The sequence below is a fragment of the Chamaea fasciata genome, unplaced genomic scaffold, assembly GCF_029207755.1.
Source record: "Chamaea fasciata isolate MVZ Bird 193981 ecotype frontalis unplaced genomic scaffold, bChaFas1.0.hap1 SCAF_8, whole genome shotgun sequence".
Taxonomy (NCBI): domain Eukaryota; kingdom Metazoa; phylum Chordata; class Aves; order Passeriformes; family Sylviidae; genus Chamaea; species Chamaea fasciata.
The window spans coordinates 10835671-10857543 of record NW_027094093.1 but is presented as its reverse complement, the minus strand read 5'-3'; the positions used below and the strand labels follow the sequence as shown (position 1 = coordinate 10857543).

Sequence of the window (21873 nt, the reverse complement as noted above, 5' to 3'; positions counted from 1 at the left end):
TAGAATGTCTTTTATAAATGACTTGAGGTGAACAATGGATTTAATGTATTTGTTTCTTAATCGATTATGTGTTTATGTGTTTTTCTGTTAAAGCGGTGCTAAGCGGTGACTGTTGGACTGTTCTGATTGATGTGGTTTCTTTTTTCTAGTACGTTCTCTTGGCTCCATTGCACTTAGAAAAGCAGAAGATGTTGACTTCAAGTATCATTTTAATTTCTTCAGTGTCAATTTCAATGAGGAGCTGGTTGCATTGTATGGTGGTAGCCTGCAACGACAGACCAAGTTTGTGCACGAGTGCATAAAAGTAATTCTTAAGTTGTACAGGGTAAGTAGTGACATGTGCTGAGTAATGTGCTTCCATCTGGGAATGGAATTCTGGGCTGCCTTTCCTGCTGATGCCTAGGGGAGGGAGACTTTATAATGTGTGACTTTATAACAGTATTTGAAGGTGACAATAATAGAGAATTGCTTTTCTCTAACATTTTTAGTACTTGTGACAGTCCCAGAGCTTTGGTGAGGTTTCGTTTTGTGTTTCTTAATAAATACTTCCATGCACAATGGATGCCTTTTTCTAGTGGAGACGTAAACATCTGTAGCTTACTAAAAACTCATGTAGCATTGCCTTAAATCCAGTTTTCTCTGGGAAAGAAATGTCCTCTGTTCCTAAAAGTCTCAGAAATTAAAATAAGCTTAAGGTTATTAAGCTTAAACAGGCTACAGGGTATTTCCTTTTGAGCTGGGTACTTCATATTAAGCACATTTTCATGAGATAGCAAGTAATTTTTTGTTCAATTTGTAAGCTTGTTAAGTTGATGCTAGTTAATGTTGTCCTTGAAAGACCATAAGTTAAACTGGGAGGGGAAAAATCTACAGCTGATAAGAGTAGTTCAATGTCAAATCTGTTTCTAATGTGTCTGATTGCTCTTTGCTGAAGGATCGGGAGTTTGCACCGAGCAGTGTAGCAATAGTTGGGCATTCCATGGGTGGTCTTGTTGCAAGAGCCTTGCTCACTCTGAAGAATTTTAAGCCTGAACTTATAAACCTGCTCATTACACAAGCCACACCTCACGTTGCACCTGTAATGCCTTTAGACAGATATCTTACTGGTGAGTATTATCACATTGTGTAAGCTTTAGTGGGGAGATTCTCGCAAATCAACCGCAAAATCTGCTGCTTTCTTTCCTGTAATGAATCTGTTCCTTTGTTACTCAGGTCGTTGAGGGTGCCAGGATACTCAGAGAAAGTCAAGTATCATATAAAATGGATTATGTGGACTTGAGTTTCTGTGCAAGGCCTGGAGCTCTCAATAATTTGTAATTTAATAAGTTGCAGGGCATGTTACTAAATTTGTAAGCTTTCCAGTGAATGACGTATTTTCTTTCTTTTTTTTCCCCTCCATTTTAAAAACTTGACCTCTGTAATGACTTTTGTCTTTATCGAATTAGAGAGCGTTAGTTCTATAAAAGGTGCTAAATTTAATGTTTTTCATACCCAAAGGTTGTAGAGGTGAGAATATAAATATAGATGTAATTGCATATTTTAAATATTTACAAAAAAGATCATTTTTTCCCTCACCTAAATTTAACTGTGGGGTGAAAATAAAGTATAATCATTACACATGTACTATACACTTCCTGAAAAGCTAGATTTGATTAAACTATGCTGATTAAATATGTGTTTAGTGATAATTGTGCTGCTACATGTAGATACTGGGGGAATTGGTGAAGGAAAGGGAACAGACATTAATTTTCATTATTCTCTGTGACACCCAAGAGGAATGGATTATCTTTAGCTGCTGGATTTGATTTATTGTGCTTGTATTAATTCTCCATCCTACAATTGATTTCAGTGCAATGCTTGTTCCTTACTGACTGTTTCTGGACTTCAAGTAAATCTGTGTCTGTCCTTCAAATAAACCTATGGATTGCTACTCTAACAATACATGAAAATGTATCTGTCTTTCCTAACTGCTACCTCTTTGGGTTAAAACAATAATTTTCCTCTCTAAACATGAATCAAGTGGTAATCAGAGCTGAAATAACTCCAGGGGGGCTTACAGAAACTTTCCGTTCATGTTTATATAGCTTTTTTTTTTTTTTTTGTATATCAAATAGGCTTATAGGAAAATTGTGATTGATTTTAATATATTTTATAGATTTTTATACAGCTGTAAACAATCATTGGATTCTAAAGGCCCAAGATTTAAGAAATTTAACTACCCTTTCTGTGGCGGGAGGATTCAGAGATTACCAAGTTCGTTCAGGACTGGCTTTTCTACCAAGATTGAGTCAACATGACAGTGCCTTATCTGTTGTGGTAAAAAAGCAAACTGTTTTTTTTTTTTTGATTTTGCATGGAACTGTGTTAGATAGTTACTTATGTAATGCATGTGTCAGTGTCTAATGGGCAGCATAGTGTAAATAAATATGAAAATAGTGCATGTTAAAACACTAAATGGATACTGTGTGCTTATAAAATTGTAAGTAGTTGATAAGTAGTCTAAACAAGCCTCCACTGGAGGAGTATGTGTGGCACTGATTGGAATCATCCATCACTTGGTGCTGTTCCTTCTTACCACCTGCTTGCACTTCTTCAGTTCCAGAACTCAGGTTTTATTTCCTCATGTTTTTGCAAGAGATGTGTGTATGGAGAAAGATGAATGTGCAGTATAGGAGTGTTCTGTTATAAGAGAGAGCTCTGGCATGGCACCTTCTTTTTGTATTTGTTGTTTTTCAAAGAATTTAGGAATAGGAAGGATATAGAGCATCATCAAGTCCAGTTTTCTTCTTCTTGTGGTATCTGTCATTTCAAAATTAATCATGGGTCATCAGAAAGTATTTAGGTTTGTTGTTCCATCTCCTCTCCATCAACTTGTTCCCTACATGGAGAAGCTGGAAAACACTCATAAGGAGGGGGGAAATTTGTAATTTCCAACTTCCATTTACTGCAGAAGCCAGTTTTTTAATGCCTTTCTTCTGACATCTGCTTAAAATGTTATATGGAATAGCTGTCATTCCCTTGGTGTTTACCTCCCTGTGTGTTGTACAGAAAGCTGTTCTATAAATAAGCTCAGCTCAGATCCTGCTAGGCTAAGAGGATTAACTTTGCATTCCCTTTGTCCTAGTAACCCTTCTGTGCATCTGCTCTACTTTCATTTCTCTTGAGTGTTGGTCACCAGAATGTTGCATGAGATTCCTGAATAGTGGTACCAGTTCTTTCTGGTATTTGTTTTGTTTTGGAGGTTGTGTTGTGGTTGTTAGTGTTCAGTTTGGGTTTTTTCTTCCCAATGATGCATTAACAGTTCATAGTTTAATTGCATCATGTTGAGCAATACGTTGATGAGCTCCATTTTGGGGAGTTCTCTTTTTTATTTTTAGTCCCTAAAATGTAATACATGAAATCCATTTAAAGCAATTAATAGCTGCAGACTGTCCAGTTCTTTCTTTGTGGTGTTCTGGTGGCTCTTTCTGTTGAGGACACCCTTGGTTTCTCAACAACAGCTTTCCCTGGCATGCTGCTATTCTCGTGTGCCAGGAGCAGTTATTAAAATAGTAAGATTAGTCATAGAAGCAGTCTTCAAAGAAATTTTTGGTAAGTTTCCTCCACTCCATTTTCTGCCCTCTCACCATTAGTCTCTGCTATCTAACATAGATAATTTGCTATTTTTGTTTTATAATTTCCATCTTGCATGTGCTTCAGCTCTTGCAAGACTGGTGATTGAAGAAGTCATTCTGTTGTACTCTAAGCCCTGAAACTCTTAAGATAAAGGCTGTTATTTTTAATAATTCTGCAAATATGTTTCAATAAGGAGGGGAAAGGTTTCCATATAATTTTAGAATGTTGAGTGCTAACAAAAGCTTAACCTTTTTCTTCACCCGAACAGAGCTCAGCTGTTCCTAGAGCTTGGGCCTCAACTGACCATCTCTCCATAGTGTGGTAAGATAATGGAACAAAGGTTAATTGGCTGTGCACAGCTCTCTCCTCTACTGTTATCACTTTCTACCATAATTTAACTTCAGTTTCATATTGTGGTGAAGTCTCTTCTGGCCAGTTTTATCTGACTCTGGATCTTTCCTTTCTAGATTTAATTTTTTTTTTTTTTTAATTCTGTCTTCTAGGTGCAAAGAACTGATCCTGGCTACCATTAGAGCTTTTTTTGATCTCATAGATGAAAACACAAGGCAGGTCTGTATGTGTGAGCTCTGTTTATTTACCCATCACACTTTCTTCTTCCATCCCAGAATGTTTATTCAGGAGAAATATCTGCCTGTTTTACAGAAAACTCTTTTTTTGGTTTTTCTAAGTCATGCTGAGAAAATAGCTTCGATTTTGTACCAGTCACTGAAAAATCCCTTTGTGTTGTTTGACCGAAGAATCAGAAATAACAAGGTGTTCGCTCAGTTTTCATTATTGACTGCTTGATGCTTTATAGCTGAGCTGTAGGCTGAACATTGCTTCCATAAAGCAGCAGGTTCAGCTGACCTTGCACCAGGATAAACAGATTTTATTAGATCTGTAGCTGTGAATTTGACCTCTCAGTGTGTACAGAAGAGCAGAGCCCAAGACACAGAAGAGGAAGGATTTCAGGTGTTGCTTCTGAGGCTGTTTGGGACAGACTCTTCTAGTTTTTCTTGTGTACTTACTTAAAATGTGATTTAGAGAGACAAAAAGAGAAGTACAGTTGTTCTGCACTGGCTTTCCAGAAATCAGTTGTAATGGCCACGGTTTCCACAGGAAAGTGGAATAGACAAATATTAGTCCTGGAAGGTTTATTTGGAAAAAGCAAAACCAAACCAATCAAACAAACAAAAATCCCGACCCCAAACAAAAGTGGATCCCAGTGTAGCTGTACCGCTGGGTATGTGAACTGGGATTAGTAAGCCTAAATGTGAGAATTTTTCTTAGGCTCTGGCTTAAGTGTCATTTCAGGAAAAATGCATGTGTGTCTATAAAGAAAGTTTAATGGAATGGTTTTCTGGTGTTATGAGTAGGTGAGAATGTAGAACTCCTGGAAGTTTTGGCTGTGCTTTATCGTGTGTAGATTTGCTGTACTGCAGTGGTTGACTAGTGATGGCACTTTCAGAGTATTGAATTCAGAACAGAAAGGGCTCAATGACTTCTAACAATCTCTCCTGCCTTCTAATCACAGAACTGTGTTGCTAGCTGTGATCATGAGATGATCTCAAATCACGCACATTGGTGAAAATTGATAATGTACTCTTGTTTTAGATAACTGAGGATCCAAAAAAGAGAATGTCTGTACTGAACCACCACTTTGTGAGACACCCTGCAAAGATGTTTGAGGAAAATCCTGAAGCTTTTACAGACCTCACAGGTGTGCAGCAGTTTCCTTTTGAATAGGATTCAGTGATACTCCTTTGTTAATGGTTAATCTTCTCACTGACAAAGTTTCAGAATACACTCTGCACTTAAGTTATAGACCTAAGCAATCTGCTTTTATTTGGTTTTGGTATTAAAGTGGTTAACAGGGGTAGGTGCAAAAATGTTTCAGTTTTATATAGCTCGGATTCTGAGGAGTTCTATTTACACTGGGTTGTCCAGTAGAAAATCTCAGAAACTGGGAATTGCTGCATGTCAAAAGGGCATTCTTACCTACACTGGTTGCAAGAAGCATTGGATGCCAGTGCAGAGCCATTGTGGTAGTTTTGTGCAACTCATGGAAATCCTGAATATTCAGATCTGCTTCATCAGTCACTTCCTTTTCCCCATGGCATGGCAGGGTGAAATGAACCGTTCACTAAGGGTTTCCTTGTTAAAGGATGCAGAGTTAAAAGTGAGAGATTTTTGACTGCGTGGAGTCTCAAGGACTAAACACAACTTCTGCAAGGCACAGCTTTATTTTGCTGAAGTGGGCTCAACCATTTTATACAGACCATTTTATTTCAGGAATTTTCTCGATGTAAGACGTTGCAGAAGCACTAATGTAGCTTCTTGCACTTTGGTGTCCAGGTTTGGGCACCCTCTTACATGAAGGCATTTATGCATTGACATCTCCTGAAATGAGTATGCAGCAAAAGACCACCAAAATGGGCAGTTCCTGGGGCATAGGAAATGGAGGAAAGAGGCTAAGTGAACTGAGGATTTTTACCCTGAAGAGAATGCTCAGGGGGATCATGTTGCTGTCTTCAACTACCTAATGAAGGATTAGAGAGAAGATGAAGTTAGATTTTTATCAGAGGTTCACAGTGATAGCACAATTGGCAGTAGAAATCGTGTTGTAACAAAAGACATTGTCATTAGGTATTAGGAAAAATTGTTTCACCGGGAAGGCGGTCAAACACTAGAACAGGTACCCAGAGGAGTTGTGAAACTGATGTTTTGGGAGGGTTGCCTTTTCTTGCGTCAGTTTTTAGCAATAAGGAAAATTGGTTTAAATTGGATTTCATGTTTGTGTCTTCCTATTCGTGGTGACCTCTTGACATTTAGCTGAATTTCTGTCATGAACTTGTTACTCTCCTTAAATGGAAGAAAGATACAACCTCTTTGCATGACAATTGGCATTGTTTGTACCCTGATCTCTTCATTATTGTCTTACTCTCTTTCCCCAGCCGTATCTTTAAACTGCTCCTTTTTTTTGTGTGATATTCACTCTGCTGATGTTCTTCTGCACAAGTTTCTGTATTTGCTTTCTTAGAAGACTGACAGGAACAAAGATTGGGGCTCTTTCTAATGTTGCCTCATCGTTAATCAGTGACCTTGTAATTACAGCAATATAATTTGGTTTGTTTGTTTTGTTGTCTTTTTTTTGTTTCAAGATCCATGGGGTTTTTATTTTGCCATTAGTATTTAGTAACACGATCCTAGGGCTCTGTTGTTTCCTGTGTAACTGATGATAACTGTTGCATGTGATTCTAAGCAGTAGCAATCCTCAGTGTTGATTAAAGCACATAGACTTAACATCTGTAGAGATAGGAGGTGGGACCTTGGTGCTCAGTAAAATACAAGACTTTGGATGTAAGGATAATCGTTCCTGCAGTGCAGCATACTAAAACGTTTATTTTTAGGAACTTTCATGTGGATTACAGTCAAAGGCTCAAAATGGACTTACTCAGTTTACAATGTAAGTAATTTTTTCCCTGGTTGTGTTTTTATGTGTATGTTTTTATTATTGTTTTGGTTGTTTTGTTGGGGGCAGGTTGTAGGGTTTTTTTTACTAATGAGCTTTTTTTTTTTTTTTAAAGGATTCTGATGGAAAGTACTTTGCATTTCCTCTTGCAAGCCACAGAAAATCATACAGTCATGTTTACTGTGAAAATAGTATGTTGGTGAGAAAATACTTCTTTACTGTCTGGAGTTCATTTCCAAAGCTGTGGTTTTTTAATTTCCATTTGCTGCAGTTTTAAGACAGTTAATGAGCAGCTGTTGAAATTGCTGCCATCCATTTACAATCACAGCCTAATGCATGTCAGAGGTACTACCTGTTTTAGCATGTCACACTTAGTATTCAAGATCTGAAACCTTCAATGCCACCTGAATCTCAAATGTTTTCTTTCTGACTCTTCTGGTTAGCTCCATATTACTGTGTCCTTTAATTTAGTGCAGTTCTGTATTGATGGTTTTGAAGGAAGAAGTTGTTTTTAATGCTGCTGTGCTTTTGCCATACTTCTAATTTGGGAAAGCTGTTTATAGGTTTGCTTTCCCATAATAAAATTTTAAGTGAGCCTGAAAGGCTACAGAGATGTTTCACTGAGCAGGGAAAGTGAATGGAAGACAGATGAGGAGATAGCACCATCTCAGTTGTCTCCTATGGAGAGGAAACACCATAATGTGCATTTCTTGTATTTTTAGCTTGAGACACATACATTCAGCCAATTTTTTTTTTCATTTTTTTTTTAACACAAGAATGAGTTTAATTTCTTGGCTAACTGAAGATGGATAAATAGGCTGTTCAGAATCATGTATTTTACATGAGTGGCAAGAAAATTGAGATGCTTTCCTGTTTCATCCTGCCTGTCCCTGTTGCCACTCCTCCCCTTGCCGTAGATGGCATTCACAGCACCATTGTGAGCAGCTGTCTGTGCTTGGGGCTTTTCTAATTGTCCTTCTCAATGGCACCTTCAGTGTTTACATGCATGTTGTGATCTTAGCTGTGCTTTGATAGGATAACTTTTGCCCTTGTAATGTCTGAAACACAGGCCTAGTACAGCTTGAGAAGAGGAGGGAGGTACAAAACAAATGTCTGAGAGCTGCGTCATGGTGCTGTCACTTCAGAACACTTAAATTCTCAAGGGATGGTGCAGTACAACATTAAATATCTAAAGTATTCCGCTGCTGCTCAGAAGAATACCTTGAAATGCTTCTTTTAGTTAGAAGAGATTAAACATGATATGTAAGACAGATACTTTTTAAAGAAAAATTATGAAAGCTTGTTTGCTTAACCTTGTATTTATTCATACAAAGGGTGGCAAATTGAAGTTATTTAAAATGGTTCCTAGAAACCCCCACCATCCACTCTAAAGCTTCACCTTTCTGTCCTTGCAATTACAATTGCAAGATTATGATACCAGTCCTTTAATTATCATCAGTTTTAACCCCTGCATTGTTTGAAGTAATCAGTATTTTTAGTATATTTATAAATGCAACCACACATAGGTAATGTAGTATTTTATGGTATTGACTTTACAGGACACAAGTAGCTGGATTTATGGCTGTGTGAACACTAATTCATCAATGTGGTGAGTATGAACTGTTCCTGTTCTTTATTCACATGGGTTTTGTGAGACTGTGTTTGAATTTAAAGCATATAAATTATCCTTGGTAGACGAGATTGGGAAGTAAAATTGCTATTGTAAATAATTCATGCTTTTTATATCACCAGGAAAACAGGAAAGAATAGCTTTTCTTAAAATAGGTGATACTCTTCTTCATGGAGCTGTATTTTTGACCTTCATAGCAAGAGCTGGAGAGGGACCTTTCACAAGGGCTTGAGGTGACAGAACAAGGGGCAGTGGCTTTAAACTGCCAGGGCAGGTTTAGATTGGATATTGGGAAGAAGTTGTTCACTGTGAGGGTGGGGAGGCACTGGAACAGCTCCCCCATAGAGGTTGTGGATATCCCATCCCTAGAGATGTTCACATGGGGTCCTGAGTAACCTGGTCTAGTAGACGGTGTCCCTGCCCATGGCAGAGCTCTTGGAACTAGAAGGTTTTTAATGTCCTTTTCAACCCAAACCACTCTGTCATTCTGTTTCTTTAGAATCCTGTGACAAAAGACATCAAATGTCACACAGAGCCTTCAAAAGAGTGGATTAAAGCATCTTTTTCTGATTTCAAAATTGCTACTGTCATATGTAAAATATTTAGAAGAGTGGGTGGTTTAGTGGTTGTTTGTTATGACAGTCATTACAAAATAGACTTAAAACATTGTCTTAGCTTACGTTTGTAAAATAAACTCAAAGTAAATTCAATCTACCCTTTAAATTAGGGAATGCTTCCAGACAAAACTGGACTAGCAGAGTATTTATCTGTTCTGGGATCACTGAGGTGTACAGCCAGAGTCTTGCCTCCAGCAGATAGCCAGATGTCACAATTACTTTTTCCTGAGCCAAGAACTGGGCTGTTACTCCTTTGTATAACCTTTGATCAGCATGAATTGCATGTTAGCCTAGTTCAGGACTGCTCCTTAAACCTCATCTAATAATAGTGGGTTTGATCTGTGTCCTGAGGTCATGAACGCTATTTACAGAAACAGCAGTATTCCAAAAAATCAAAACTTGAAGTGACCAAATGGATGTGCTACAGTTCAATGTGTGAGCACATTTTAGAACTGCTGCAAACTCTTTAACAGCTTACAATTTTTTTTTTTATTTATATGGGATATTTAAGATATTTCCATAGGAAAATTCATGCTTTTGATGTTTAACAGATGCTAATAAAACCACATGATAATTGAATTCTCGTGCAGTTTTAGCTCATGCAAAGTTTTCATTTTGTGTCTGAAGTGGCCTGGCTAATACATGCTGCAGAGAGAGAGCTAGAGCTTTGCTTGGTTTGGTTTGGTTTTGCACAAACAAGATTTGCACTATCTGCAGTTACTGTAGTTTGATAAATTACTGTGGTAGCAGCATCCCCAAATTTCTTCTCAATTTAAAATGTTAATTCAGAGAGAGAGATAGAAGCTGCTATATTAATCCATTGCCATAATGCTGGGCCTGCATTATAAATATGCTCATCCTTTAATGTGCATGAATTTTTACAGCCTGGAAGCTTCTGATTTATCCTGGAAAGCTGAGCTACTTCCAACCACCAAGGTAAGTACCTAACTTGTAGGAGGGAGAGGTGCTTCAGGGGGTAGGAGGGGAAGGAGCTGCTTCTGTTTGGAGCATTGGAACAGCTTGTATTCCACAGGAAGAGGAAAGGTGACAACTGGGAACTGGAAAGGGGAAAGCTAAGGGGCATATCAGTAATGACTTTCCTTTTTCTTTCTTTTTTCTTTTTTCCTCCCTTTTTAAGGTTGTAATGCTGAAACTTCTGGACTATTCTTCTTTGTCCCACATTGTCATTCAGGTGCCACCTGCAGCTGGCAGTAAGGTAAAAGAATACAACATTTAGAAATTGTTTGCTTAGTGTATTCATAACTTTCAGGTGCTATGACAGGAGGAAAAGGAAATATATTAAATATGTGCTAAGTTGCTTTGAGAAACCATAGACCCACACTGTGGTGTGGTTTGAAAGTAGCCTCTGTTAGCTTCTGTAAGCTCAGAAACACTTTGATAAAATACCACACAAGGCATGAAAAGCACTAGAAACAGTACAAAGCCACAGTTCCCAAACCACTTCTTAGAGTTCTTGTTGGACATCCTAGTGGTAATCTTCCTTGTTTTTCTTAATACTCTGTTTGTTTTCCTGAATGTTCATACCTTTGAACAGTCATTTCTTACCCAGGTTAGCAGAGAATATAGATAATTGAAGGCACCGCACCAGGGTTGTGGGAAGCATAGGTCAGATAGCTCTGCAAGCTCTTAAACCACAAATGATGTAGTAGGCTGGGTTGTGCAGAGTTTAACAGTTTGAGTCTCACAAATGAGATGGATATCTTTGCATCAAGAGCTCTCAGGATCTCAGTAAGAGGGACATTTGAAGGCTTAGTGTGTTACCCATCTGGATCTGGCAGATCTTTCCAGTTCGTCCTGGAAATGGCAGAATATTGAATTGGAATTTCCAGTCTAATCAGATCTGACATTTCTTTCTGTGACACAAATACAGTCTCTGAGTCTGTGGTATAATAATCCATGATCCAGGAAATTATTCACAGCACAAGCGAGTGTGATGTTCTTCTCTGAGTGTATCTTCAGACAGTTGTGACAGAGGCATCTTGCAGTGAAATTAGTAAGGCACGATGTTCAGGGTAAGCAAAGATAGAGGAGAGATCGTTTGGGAAATGTAATTTGGCAAGTACTGAGCCTTTCTAGTCTTGTGCTTGCTTTAGATCTGTTTTTAATATCCTCAATTGCAGTATACTTTGGGCTGTGAATTCTTCAAAGAGGATTCCAGAACAGTACAGCTCCCTGTAACACATCTTTTTTCATTTGGTGAGTATAGAATATTGCTTTTGGAAAGAATGGAAAACTAATATAACTAACCTTTGGATAATAAATTTGCCTAAAAATGGCAGGTCAGGAGTTTTTTTGGGGTTGTTTTTCACTAAAGCTAACACTCTTTTTGTTAGTAACAAAGAAATAAGAAACGTGGGGGTTTAGACTAACATAAGAAATATGTAATTCTCCTGGAAAAGAAATAATCTGAAAATGTAGTGAGTTCTCAGATAATTTTATCTAATAAGTGAAAATACAACATCATTTACAGGGCTTTCTTCAAGCAAAATTCTATTGAATTCATCTGGATTACTTTACAATGTACAGCTCCAGCACTTCAACCAAGTAAGAACGCTGTTTAAGTTTTTTAAGGGAATGTAACCGCTGTTTGTCTGGAGAAAAGTGAGTGACTTCTAATTTTTTTCTGTTCTAGATATATCAAGCTTTCAAAATTTATATAGACAGCCACTGTCAGTCACTCAAAGGTAAACAGAAGTCTTCTAAAGTACAAATTTATAAAACAAATTGTTAAAAATCTGTAGAACCTGAAGTCTTCTCATGCAATGGAGTTTAGGCAATCCTGTTATAATCTGTTCAAATGTGTCTGCTAATGTCTCTCACTTGCCACTTTAAGTAGGATGGATCAACAAAAATGAGGAATTAGTCCTTTAATGTTTGTTTTTCTTACTTCCCAGCAAAGGGAAGTTGAATTTCTATCAGGATTCTGCCTTATATTGAAAGTGTTTCTTGAGAAAAGCACGTTTGGCTAGGATTTTTATTTGCTGATAACAGGACTCAAATTTGAATGTTGAGCTACATAAGCTGAAACAGGATGTGTTGCTAAAGGACCCCGTTTCAAAAAAAGAAAGTGATGGATTTTATTAGACTGAGATTTTGTTTCATATTGAAAAGTGAAACTCTTCTCATAACTGTTCTTCCTTTAAAGATTGATGTCTCACTGTCTTGTCCTGTAACAGCCTGAGTTTAAAAATGTAGTTTTTTGTTTGCTGCTAACTGCTCCGATCTGCACTGCAATGACAATTGCAATGTAACTGCAAGCCCAGTGATTCTGTGTAGTGATCTGTGTGCCACCTTTGTTTTACTGCCCCTGTAGTTTTTAGAGACAGTTGGCACATCTGGTTCTTAATTAAGGTTATGTTTTTAATGTTGTTCTATTTCAGAAAGAAAACCTAGTGTTTACAGACTTCATATCCCCTGGTCATATGAAGACTCAATAACTGTAGCAAAGTAAGGACTTTACAATTAATAACTTCCTGATATGTTTTTTGAAGAATATTTATATCCTGTTGTGGTAATATTTCTGATGTGAGACAGTTTCTCCAGTCTTACGTCTTTGACTTCTGCACCTTTTCCTCATTTACCTTCCTGCCCTTGTTGACAAAGTTGTTTTGACTTTTCCTAGAATAGGAATACCTGCTAATCATTTGCTCACTGGTTCTCACTCATTTTCTTGAAAAAGAAGTCAGATATGCTGATCTGAAATTCTCAGGATAATCATTGACCCCCTCAGGAGTGGAGAACAGTGGCTGCTCTGGATGCTGGCTCCCTCCTGGAAGCCAGGGTTTGGATTACACAGCAGCCCTGTGTTCGCTTCAGCAGCATAGTCCTGCCAAAATCAAATGATACAGCTTGAAATGTTTGTCACTTAGGAAGTTGAGCAACATGACTGTATTTTAGATGGTAGGAAAACTGTTATTTCTAGTTTATTTTAGAAGGCTTAAGAGTACCTCAGAATTTCCAACCCCCTGTGTTTCCCAGGAGTGTAATACTTGCAGGAAACTGAATTGTATCCTTGAGGATGTGTTCTTCCCATTCGTGGCACTCAGCATATTTGCATGCTCTGTGAGGCAGTGTGTTCACTGAACTTGTCGGCTTTCCTCAGTGCCATGTCCCTCGATGGCTCAGAGGAGAGGGAATTGAGGATGTCATGTGACAGGATAAACAAGTTCCTTACACCAGTTTGCTCCCAGCTTGTGGTGACACTTGGTGTGGTAGATCTGCTTTGTGTGCGCTTGTTGAAGACTGAGACACGTTTGCTTTTTCTGCTTGGCTATAAGAACAGCAGTGACCATATAAGTTGCTGTTTCAGAGTTCCATCTCTTGCTGAGATATCTGCCAAACTGCACATTGCTCAGCCTCACGACGACAGCAGCCTTCCAGAGTTAAACATCTACTCCTCCCCAGACTGTCAGTATGAAGTGAGTAAAACAATTCTATTTTATAGCTAGTTTGCATTGCTGGATAATTTTTGCATAATTCAGTCTTTTAAACCATAGCTAATTAATCAAAATAAATACTTAGCAAATATAAAGGTGGGCTGTGTGGCCTTTTTGGCATGTAGTGCGTGTTACAAGTATTTTGCAGCAGCTGGGTTGGTACTTAAAGTTGGACTCTAAAACTTTAAAGCGTTTGCTTTTAATTGCCATAGTAATGACGTGTGCATTTTAGCTGTAGGATTGTTGTATTCTAAAACTGAAGTTTGCTTCTTAAAAATTAAAGTATTTTTGTACTTACCATTTTGTGAAACAACTTCTTTTCCCAAGGTAATTCTGAAGACATCACTTCTCCAGGTTCTTGGACAAGTAAGAAAACCTAATACTAAATTGTTTTTTTTTTTTTATGTCAGTAGCATCTATAGAAATTTTTACTTCCTCCCTTCATTACTGTGGCACTCAAGATTCCTCCTTGATGCCGAGAGGAGCCCTGTTCAGTGATCATTTTGTAACCTTGTCCCTTGGCGAGGATCCCTCCTGGATGAGTGTCAGGCCCCAGTCCTTAGAGGAGCAGAAAAGCTCTCTAGCTCTAAAGAGCTGCTGTAAATGTGGAGCATGTGGCTTTGTGGTGAGCTCAATATCTGTAGGTCACTTTAACTTTCTTGCCTGATGAGTCAGTGGTGTTAAAACTTTAAAATACATTTGGCATCAATTAAGTCAGGGGAAAAAGTCTAAGTAGGTCCATATGCTCCTTTTCAACAAAACTTCTTTGGTTATCAGTGACGATTACATTGAAAATATGGGGATCAGTAAAAATAGGCTGGCCATCTGCAGTTCCCTGGATCTAAAGAGTAATTAATTTGCAAGCACCTAAGTGTAGTGCTGGAATAAAACTGGCAAGGTTCTCTATATGAATGTGTGCATTTAAAGCAAAGATTTTTCCTTTTGTTGTTATTTTATGAGAATTTATAGGCTATTGGTATATTAATCATGACTTGGGAGAGTGGAAGCCAATTAATACATGCATATAATTGCTTCCAAAATTCTTTGCCTAAAAGCAAATATAACTATATGCCAATTTTGCTTGGAAAGGGGCCTTTAAATTGTTTTAAACTTACTTTACTGAGATGTGATACTTGATTATTTTCATACTTGTCTTGACTGGAAAAAAGCCTCATTTGTTTCTAATTTGATCATTTATCCAAACTTGTTTCATTAGCTGCTTATGAGAGATGCTAGTATTTCCCATCTAGAACATTAATTACTATTGGAGATTATCAAATATGCCTTAAAATGAGAAGCTGGATCTTTTAAGAAAGATTTTCAAATCTCATTATTATTCTGGCTTCATGATAATATTTGTGTATGTGTTTTTAAAATATGTTTTTACAGATAGAAGTGAAGTTATCCCTTTATCCTTGTTTTTCAGATAATAAGGTTCCATGCTGGTGCTTTTCCAGTCTATATTGTTTCTAATATTCTTCTTACTTATGGTGGACAACTGAGCACATTGAGATCAACAGGTAGCTTTCTAAAAATCTGCATATTTTTCTCTGTCGCAAATGTTTCTAGAGAAATTGCTTATCGACTGTACTGATTAAAGATTAGCTAGATGTGTATTTTTTAAGCTAAAAAATACACCTTATGGTGTATTTTTCCACCTTATGGAAATACTTGGATCTGTGCTCTTCATTCTCATTTTTTCTTGGCTGGTAGTTCTTCAAGGTTGTGTCGCAGCAAAATATTTCCTTGTTTTAAATTGCAGTCCCTTCTCTGTGAAATACTGGTGCTGCACAGGAGTTTAGAATTACCAGAAGTCTACTTAAAAACACGTGTAAAAGTTTAAAATATATTGTTCATGTGCAGAAAACACTGTTTCTTGCAGAAAGATGAGATTTGAGCCATGTCTTCAGACAAAATGTGTTTTTATTAGAATTCAGGGGATGTTTGTAACAAACTCCATAATGTCTCTAGAAACTCACGTGCCGTATTACCTAACTGTGGGTGACCCAGTGGAGAAGGGCCTTGGTGGTGAAGTATTCAGCCTCGCAGTACTCTTACAAGACATGGTTATCATGTTCTCAAGTCAACTCACCATTGTCTGGATTTACATTTTGTTGTGGATGATGTTTGTTAAAGTTCATGCCATGACAGTAACTGCAGCTGCTCTTTGTTCTTGGTTCTAGGCCAGTGCTCAGACTTCTCCCTCGAGCTAGTTAGGACAGCAAAGCCCTACAAAGTAGAACCTCTTATAAGCATTGTTGTGTTTCTGCAGGGGTGAGTTTGCATCATTTGTTTGTTTAAAGCAGGTTCCAAACCACAAGTTTCAGTAAAACTGTTGCTGGGGAGGAATATTGTTTTATCTGTAGTCACTGTGAACACCTGACTGTTATTTTGCTTGAAAGACTGTAATAGAAGGAATAGTTGATAGATATCTAACTGTAAGAGCAATTGGAAGTGATAAATAATACTGCTTTCATGTTTTTGGCAGGTTTAACTGGTTTAGAGAGATATGGGAATCACTGTCACTGCCAGAGGTGGATGCTGCTGTACTGAGTAGTCAGGATGCATGGTTCCCCCTTGTGTCCCTGATTCTATTTCTTTTTGGGACAGGCATTGCCTACTGGAGTGGAGTATTTTTCTCTACATCTCTGAGACTCTTCTCTTCATTATGGTTAACTCTGATTAGGTAAAGCAACGTGATGTTACATAATTCCTCTCTTCTAGATGACTTTGCCCCTGACAATTGGGGGTTTTTTGGTTAGTTTGTTTGCTTCTGTGTTAATGTTTGGGCACGATTGAATTTATACGTGAGTTTAGACATCTGGGTTTGAAAGCAAGCAGAAATTGATGTCTAGGAAGAAGTACAACAGGAGTTTTGTTTCTGGTTTTTATTTTTTAGACCTACTGAACTTCAAAAAGATAAGTTGATTACACCCAGAAGGCTCTGTGGGATGATATCTCTTGCTTTGGTTAGCTGGACCACTTGTGGTGCATTTGCTGTACTCATTGTTTATCTTCAATACTTGTTCAAGGTACTGGAAGGCTAAACATTTTGTATTTGTAACTGAATTGAAAATTTCAGCTGCTTGGAATTAACCCCAGGTTAAAAGCAAAAACCCAAATTAACCTTTTTCATACATAAAAGAAATGTTATTATTCTCACACTTGAAATAGGTGTTTCTAATTTGTCAGTGTCATAATCTCGTAATTTGTAGAATTTTCTTCTTTTGTTAATGCTTCTTACAAAAAAATGTGAGGTCCCATGTGCCCACTACAACAATGCAGATTATTGAAAATTTTAACTTACAGCTAGGCAATATTATAAAACAAAGACTAATAGCTTCCTTGAAGAGGAAGGAGTCCTCAATTTCTTTTCCTATACTACAGCTTTTGTACTAAACAAGCAACTGCTTGTCTTTCAGGTTGTAAAACTGCATGTGGCTGTAAGAGCAGAGCAAAACATGCACAACAGGGTGAGTCTGTTTCCTGTTTCTGTTCCAAACCGTGGCCAAAAATTGTCTGGCAGACATCTTCCTTGGTGCTCTTGTGCTGCAGTGACTGGGTAGCTGTAGTTCACTTGCTGCATTTATGATGTGAAAGAGCAGCCAGGCCATGAGCAGCAGCCTGCTCCAGCACACATGGCTGCTGTTTGAAGTTTCTGCAATGTGAACTTGTCATCTAAGAAAACTCTGTCTCTGAATACCCACAGAATAACAGGGTTCATCTAAATTTTGGTATTTGATTATGCACGGCTTATCTTAAAAAAGAAATAAAATTCTAGGTAATAATCTATGCTGCAGGGAAAACTCTTTTTTCTGGAGAGGCATTGTGTGGAGTTTAAGGGTTTTTTTAGTCCAGAGATGACAAATGGGATGTATTAGATGAATATGGACTGAGACTGCAGTAAAGGGAGCTGTTTAAAACATAGTGAAGAAATGCTTGGTTTCATGCAGTGTGAACTTCATTTTCTGGGTTACTTTAAGGTAGAGGATCAAAGATGTAAGCAGGTGTGGATAACAGCGTATGATAACTACCTGCTCCTTTTTGCAAACATAAAACAAAGCAGTCTGACAGAAAAAAGTTGTTGAAAGTTTTCTTTGGGTTTCTTTGAGTGGATTTTTCAAGTGTTTTGTTGAAAATTGTCTCCTTTCATCTCCATATAGTTTTTTGTTTAATTTTTGGGGTTTTTTTCTGACATTGGAAGTTAGTACCTGTCACCTCATTCGTTTATCTTTGCTATTTATTCCTACAGGTAATATTCCATTCCCAGTTGCATTACTTCCTATATCTTTCCTGTGAATGATCATCTGTGATTTTTCACCCCCATGCTTTATTACTCTTTATTTTGTTCTTCCCCCTTCCACGAGCTCCTTTTCATTTCACTGGTGTCAGGGCATCTACAGTCTCCATTCTTTTCTTCCATAGACATATAAACTATTAATGTATGAGAAATTTCTGTTAAATTTAGATACTTTAAAATTGAACTATTGAACTTTGCTTTTGATGGCTTTTTGAGGCATAAATTGCAGATTTTCTTCCTAAATCACAGCTGGTGTGATACTGTTAGGATATTTTTCCCCTCCTCTTTCCCCAGTGTGGCTTCTTACAAGCCTGTGCACGTTTTTCTGACTTTCCTCTTTCATTTCCAGGATTCAGGCCACTCAAAAGAAACTTCACAGAACTCCAGTACACACACAGTCAAAGCCCAGAGTTCAGTGGACAGCATTCCAGAAGCAACACAGTCTCCTTCCAACAGTAAAACACTTGCTGAAGCTGTGAACAGTCTTAAGATGCACATTACAATCCTTAATTTATTCACGTGGATTGTGCTGCTCAACTTGCCATCTTTAATTTATTGGTTCAAAAATCTCAGGTAAATTCTTAAATTGACACTAAGGTGGAAGAAAGTTACAGTAACCTTTGAAGATAATAAAAATTATAAATGTTTGATTCTTTACATTGTTAGTTACCTTACAGTTTTAAAGACTTCTGTTAATTATTATTGTTTTCTCTATCCTGTCTGGTTTGTATTGTGGTGTAAATAGGTGTTAAATGAATCAGTGACATGTTGAAGAAAGTAATGTTTCAGACAGCATTTAAAATCAGGCTGGGATGCCATTTAGATTTCATGTATATTTTTTGTCACCAGCACATGGATATTATTTGGCAGCCTAGTTTAGAAGTGATGTACTTTTTAAACTATTTCTTTGCAGGTACAATGTTAGACTTGATCCTGATCCCTGTAGATCCACAGCTATTATCATCATATGCATTTTAGAAATTCTAATGAATTCAAGTACTTCTGAAGTGAAATCAAGGTACCGTAGCCCAGTCTCTAGTTTTGCTTTCCTGCTTCTTTGGGAGTTACCATTCGTGTGGTAGAACTTAATATGTGCTGTAATTCTTCAGCCTCTGTATTCATTAACTCCTATGGTTAAGTCTAAAAGATGAGCTAAAATGTGTGCAAAGTACCTCTGGTTCAGCTAAGAGGAAAAAAATCCCTTGTATTTGCCACCTGGAAATAAATTAAGTCTGTGCTATCTGAGCAATTGGCTGCATAACAGCTTCTTGAAGTGTGACTTTTTAACTCACGATTCATTGAATCCTTTCAAGTGTCACCGAATCCAAATGCATTGAACAATTAATGTCAGACAGTTATAAGGAAAAGGGAATTTTAGAGGATTGTAGTTATGTTCTTGTAGCTCCCCTTATGGGAGTAGAAAGATAATGTGTTATCTACTGGATTAAGAAGTTCTGAGAACTCAGTTTTGCTGACAGAATATTTCTTGTTGAGGTATGAAATTAGTCAGTGCCTCATGAATGACAATCAATAATAACAAATGTCATTTATCCTCTCGACCAGTACCTGTTATCTCAAGGCATCTAAACCATTAAGTCTTCCCATATTACAGAAAACAAATTTCTAAATTAATATAATATTTTTAATGACATTAACCTTTTTGAATAATCTCTCTTGCTTATGCATCGGTTCTATGGCAGATTAGACCTAGTCGTTCATTTTTAAAGATTAACAAAGCCTTGAAATGTAAATTATTTTGCAAAGGAAAGTGAAATATGGTATTTGCATACTTTCTGCCTATCTGGATACAAAATGATAATTTTTTTTTTCTTTGTATTCTTACAGCAAACTCTTGAAGATTGCAGCCAAAGTTCCACTCCCTTTGTCTGTTGCAATGCTGGCCTTTGGACGAATGCATTTATACAGAGTCCCACACTTTGTAACCTTTTCTCTCCTTCTACATGTGCTGTGCTGTTTTGTGTAATGTTCATTCTGTATAGAACATATAAAGGACAATGCACCCTAGAAACTTAACACTGGAGATGGGAAAAATTGCAACACAGAAATGCCTAAATGAATATAATCAGTAGTTTACATTATGTGGGGAAAAGGACAGAACTGTGAATACTTCACAAAAAATTCATGGTTTCATTCATGTTGCTTAGAAAACTTTTCCTGGAGTTTATTTCATGTCTCTGAAAATAAGAGTGATTTAACTGTGTATAAGCACATGACTCATATCAGTGCAACGTCTCAATACTCTGCCTTGTAGACTCTTTGATATTTCACTGTAGTGCTTTGTGAAAACAGACCTTTTTTACTCACTGTGCCATGCAGTGTCTGTCTTCTGAACTTGCATCTCTTGCAGGTCTAAAGTATGCTGGTTAAAACTCAATACATTTCAAGCACACTGTGACTATCACAAAAACCACACAGCCAAGTATACTTTGAATTATTTTATGTTACATTTAAAAGCTGCCACATTTGTGTCTAGACAAACTAGAATGTACTGCTTATATAGAACTGTTATTTCTATCAAATCATTTGTTCAATCAGTGTGAGTTGAACATTTGTGAGATTATTGCAAGTCTTACACATTTTACTTTTTGTGAGAGTGAGAAAACAACAGTATTCTATGTAGCTTTCTATTCAGGAAGGATACCAGCAGATTCATGAACAATTTGCTGTAATGTTGTTTTAAAACATTGTCAGTTTTCTCTGGAATTTTGAAATTAATCCTCAGACTTTGTCCATATGTAGAAGCTAGCAAACATTGAGATATGGTGTGAGTTAACAGTGCTGTTGCTGCACTTTTTCTAAGTAGACAAGGCAGGCTTTTTTCCTGTTATAAACAGAGAATCAATCATCTCCTAATAAATGCCAATACATCAAATGAATATGGAATAGTTACAACTCTGCAAACTCCTGTGCTGCCATACAGTGCTAACTTCTGCATGTGGGCAAACTCAGTAATAGTGGGAAATACTGACTATAATGTATTAGCTCTGTATAAATTTGATCTTAGTGCCTAGATGCTACAGTGACTGCCATTTATAATAAAGCCTACAATAGCTATGTGTAAGGAATTCTCTCCCCTGGGCATGTTTGTTTCTTCTGTTTTGCCAACAGAAGAAATCTCAGCAGTCCTTAGGTTTAAGTGATGTATTGATTCTGTGTAGAGATGAGCTTACTACTGCGTCTGTGTTAGCTGTCTCTGCTGTGTCTGAGATACCTGTTACCTTCATCTGGAAATACTAGACCAGCGCAATCATCTCATAGGAATACCAAGAGGAAATCTGCTGCTCATAATCAAGTATACTCTTGATATACAGTAGTACAGCCAGCCTGACCCATTAATTCCATCATATCTTAATAATCTTGCCTGAAGTGCCTCAGTTATTTCTAACGTGTTGTTAGGGTCAATTCCTTTGAGCTGGCTGGACAGACTCAGTTCACACAGTGACTTTCCAAAATGAAGGACAAACGTGAAGAAAGCCACGTGTGTTTTGTTTGCTTATATCCAAGTCAGCAGTTCAAGTTATCAGTAAGTCATCAAAAATGCTGTAACTGAGTAAGGGTATTGTAGTTAGCCACCGTCACTGTTATCAGTAACCTCTGTGCTGGTATTCTAGTCTTAACCTCTTTTAAAACAGAAGGTTAGATTATATATAGTGTTTGTAAATCAGCAAAGTTATTTGAATAGATTATATCTTGGTATTTTCTAATCAGATGTATGCTACAGTATATGTATATAAGATAATTTGTGTGACTGAATATACTTG

At 37.3% G+C, this 21873-nt stretch overlaps 1 protein-coding gene across 1 annotated transcript in view; it reads left to right on the top strand.

Moving 5' to 3' along the window:
- PGAP1 (post-GPI attachment to proteins inositol deacylase 1) overlaps nucleotides 1-21732 on the top strand; it is a 28508-nt gene extending 6776 nt beyond the window's left edge. The window contains exons 3-27 of the mRNA XM_066189618.1: nucleotides 150-325; nucleotides 935-1106; nucleotides 2156-2316; nucleotides 3884-3936; nucleotides 4119-4185; nucleotides 5230-5335; nucleotides 7026-7081; nucleotides 7203-7286; nucleotides 8647-8696; nucleotides 10219-10270; nucleotides 10473-10550; nucleotides 11476-11551; nucleotides 11826-11899; nucleotides 11988-12039; nucleotides 12736-12802; nucleotides 13665-13773; nucleotides 14119-14157; nucleotides 15218-15311; nucleotides 15975-16065; nucleotides 16280-16477; nucleotides 16691-16823; nucleotides 17214-17264; nucleotides 18441-18664; nucleotides 19005-19109; nucleotides 19937-21732. Coding sequence (XP_066045715.1) covers nucleotides 150-325; nucleotides 935-1106; nucleotides 2156-2316; nucleotides 3884-3936; nucleotides 4119-4185; nucleotides 5230-5335; nucleotides 7026-7081; nucleotides 7203-7286; nucleotides 8647-8696; nucleotides 10219-10270; nucleotides 10473-10550; nucleotides 11476-11551; nucleotides 11826-11899; nucleotides 11988-12039; nucleotides 12736-12802; nucleotides 13665-13773; nucleotides 14119-14157; nucleotides 15218-15311; nucleotides 15975-16065; nucleotides 16280-16477; nucleotides 16691-16823; nucleotides 17214-17264; nucleotides 18441-18664; nucleotides 19005-19109; nucleotides 19937-20075 — 2507 coding nt within the window. The 3' untranslated portion in view covers nucleotides 20076-21732. The remainder of the gene's footprint in view (nucleotides 1-149; nucleotides 326-934; nucleotides 1107-2155; nucleotides 2317-3883; nucleotides 3937-4118; nucleotides 4186-5229; nucleotides 5336-7025; nucleotides 7082-7202; nucleotides 7287-8646; nucleotides 8697-10218; nucleotides 10271-10472; nucleotides 10551-11475; nucleotides 11552-11825; nucleotides 11900-11987; nucleotides 12040-12735; nucleotides 12803-13664; nucleotides 13774-14118; nucleotides 14158-15217; nucleotides 15312-15974; nucleotides 16066-16279; nucleotides 16478-16690; nucleotides 16824-17213; nucleotides 17265-18440; nucleotides 18665-19004; nucleotides 19110-19936) is intronic.
- The last annotated feature ends 141 nt before the right edge of the window (nucleotides 21733-21873 follow it).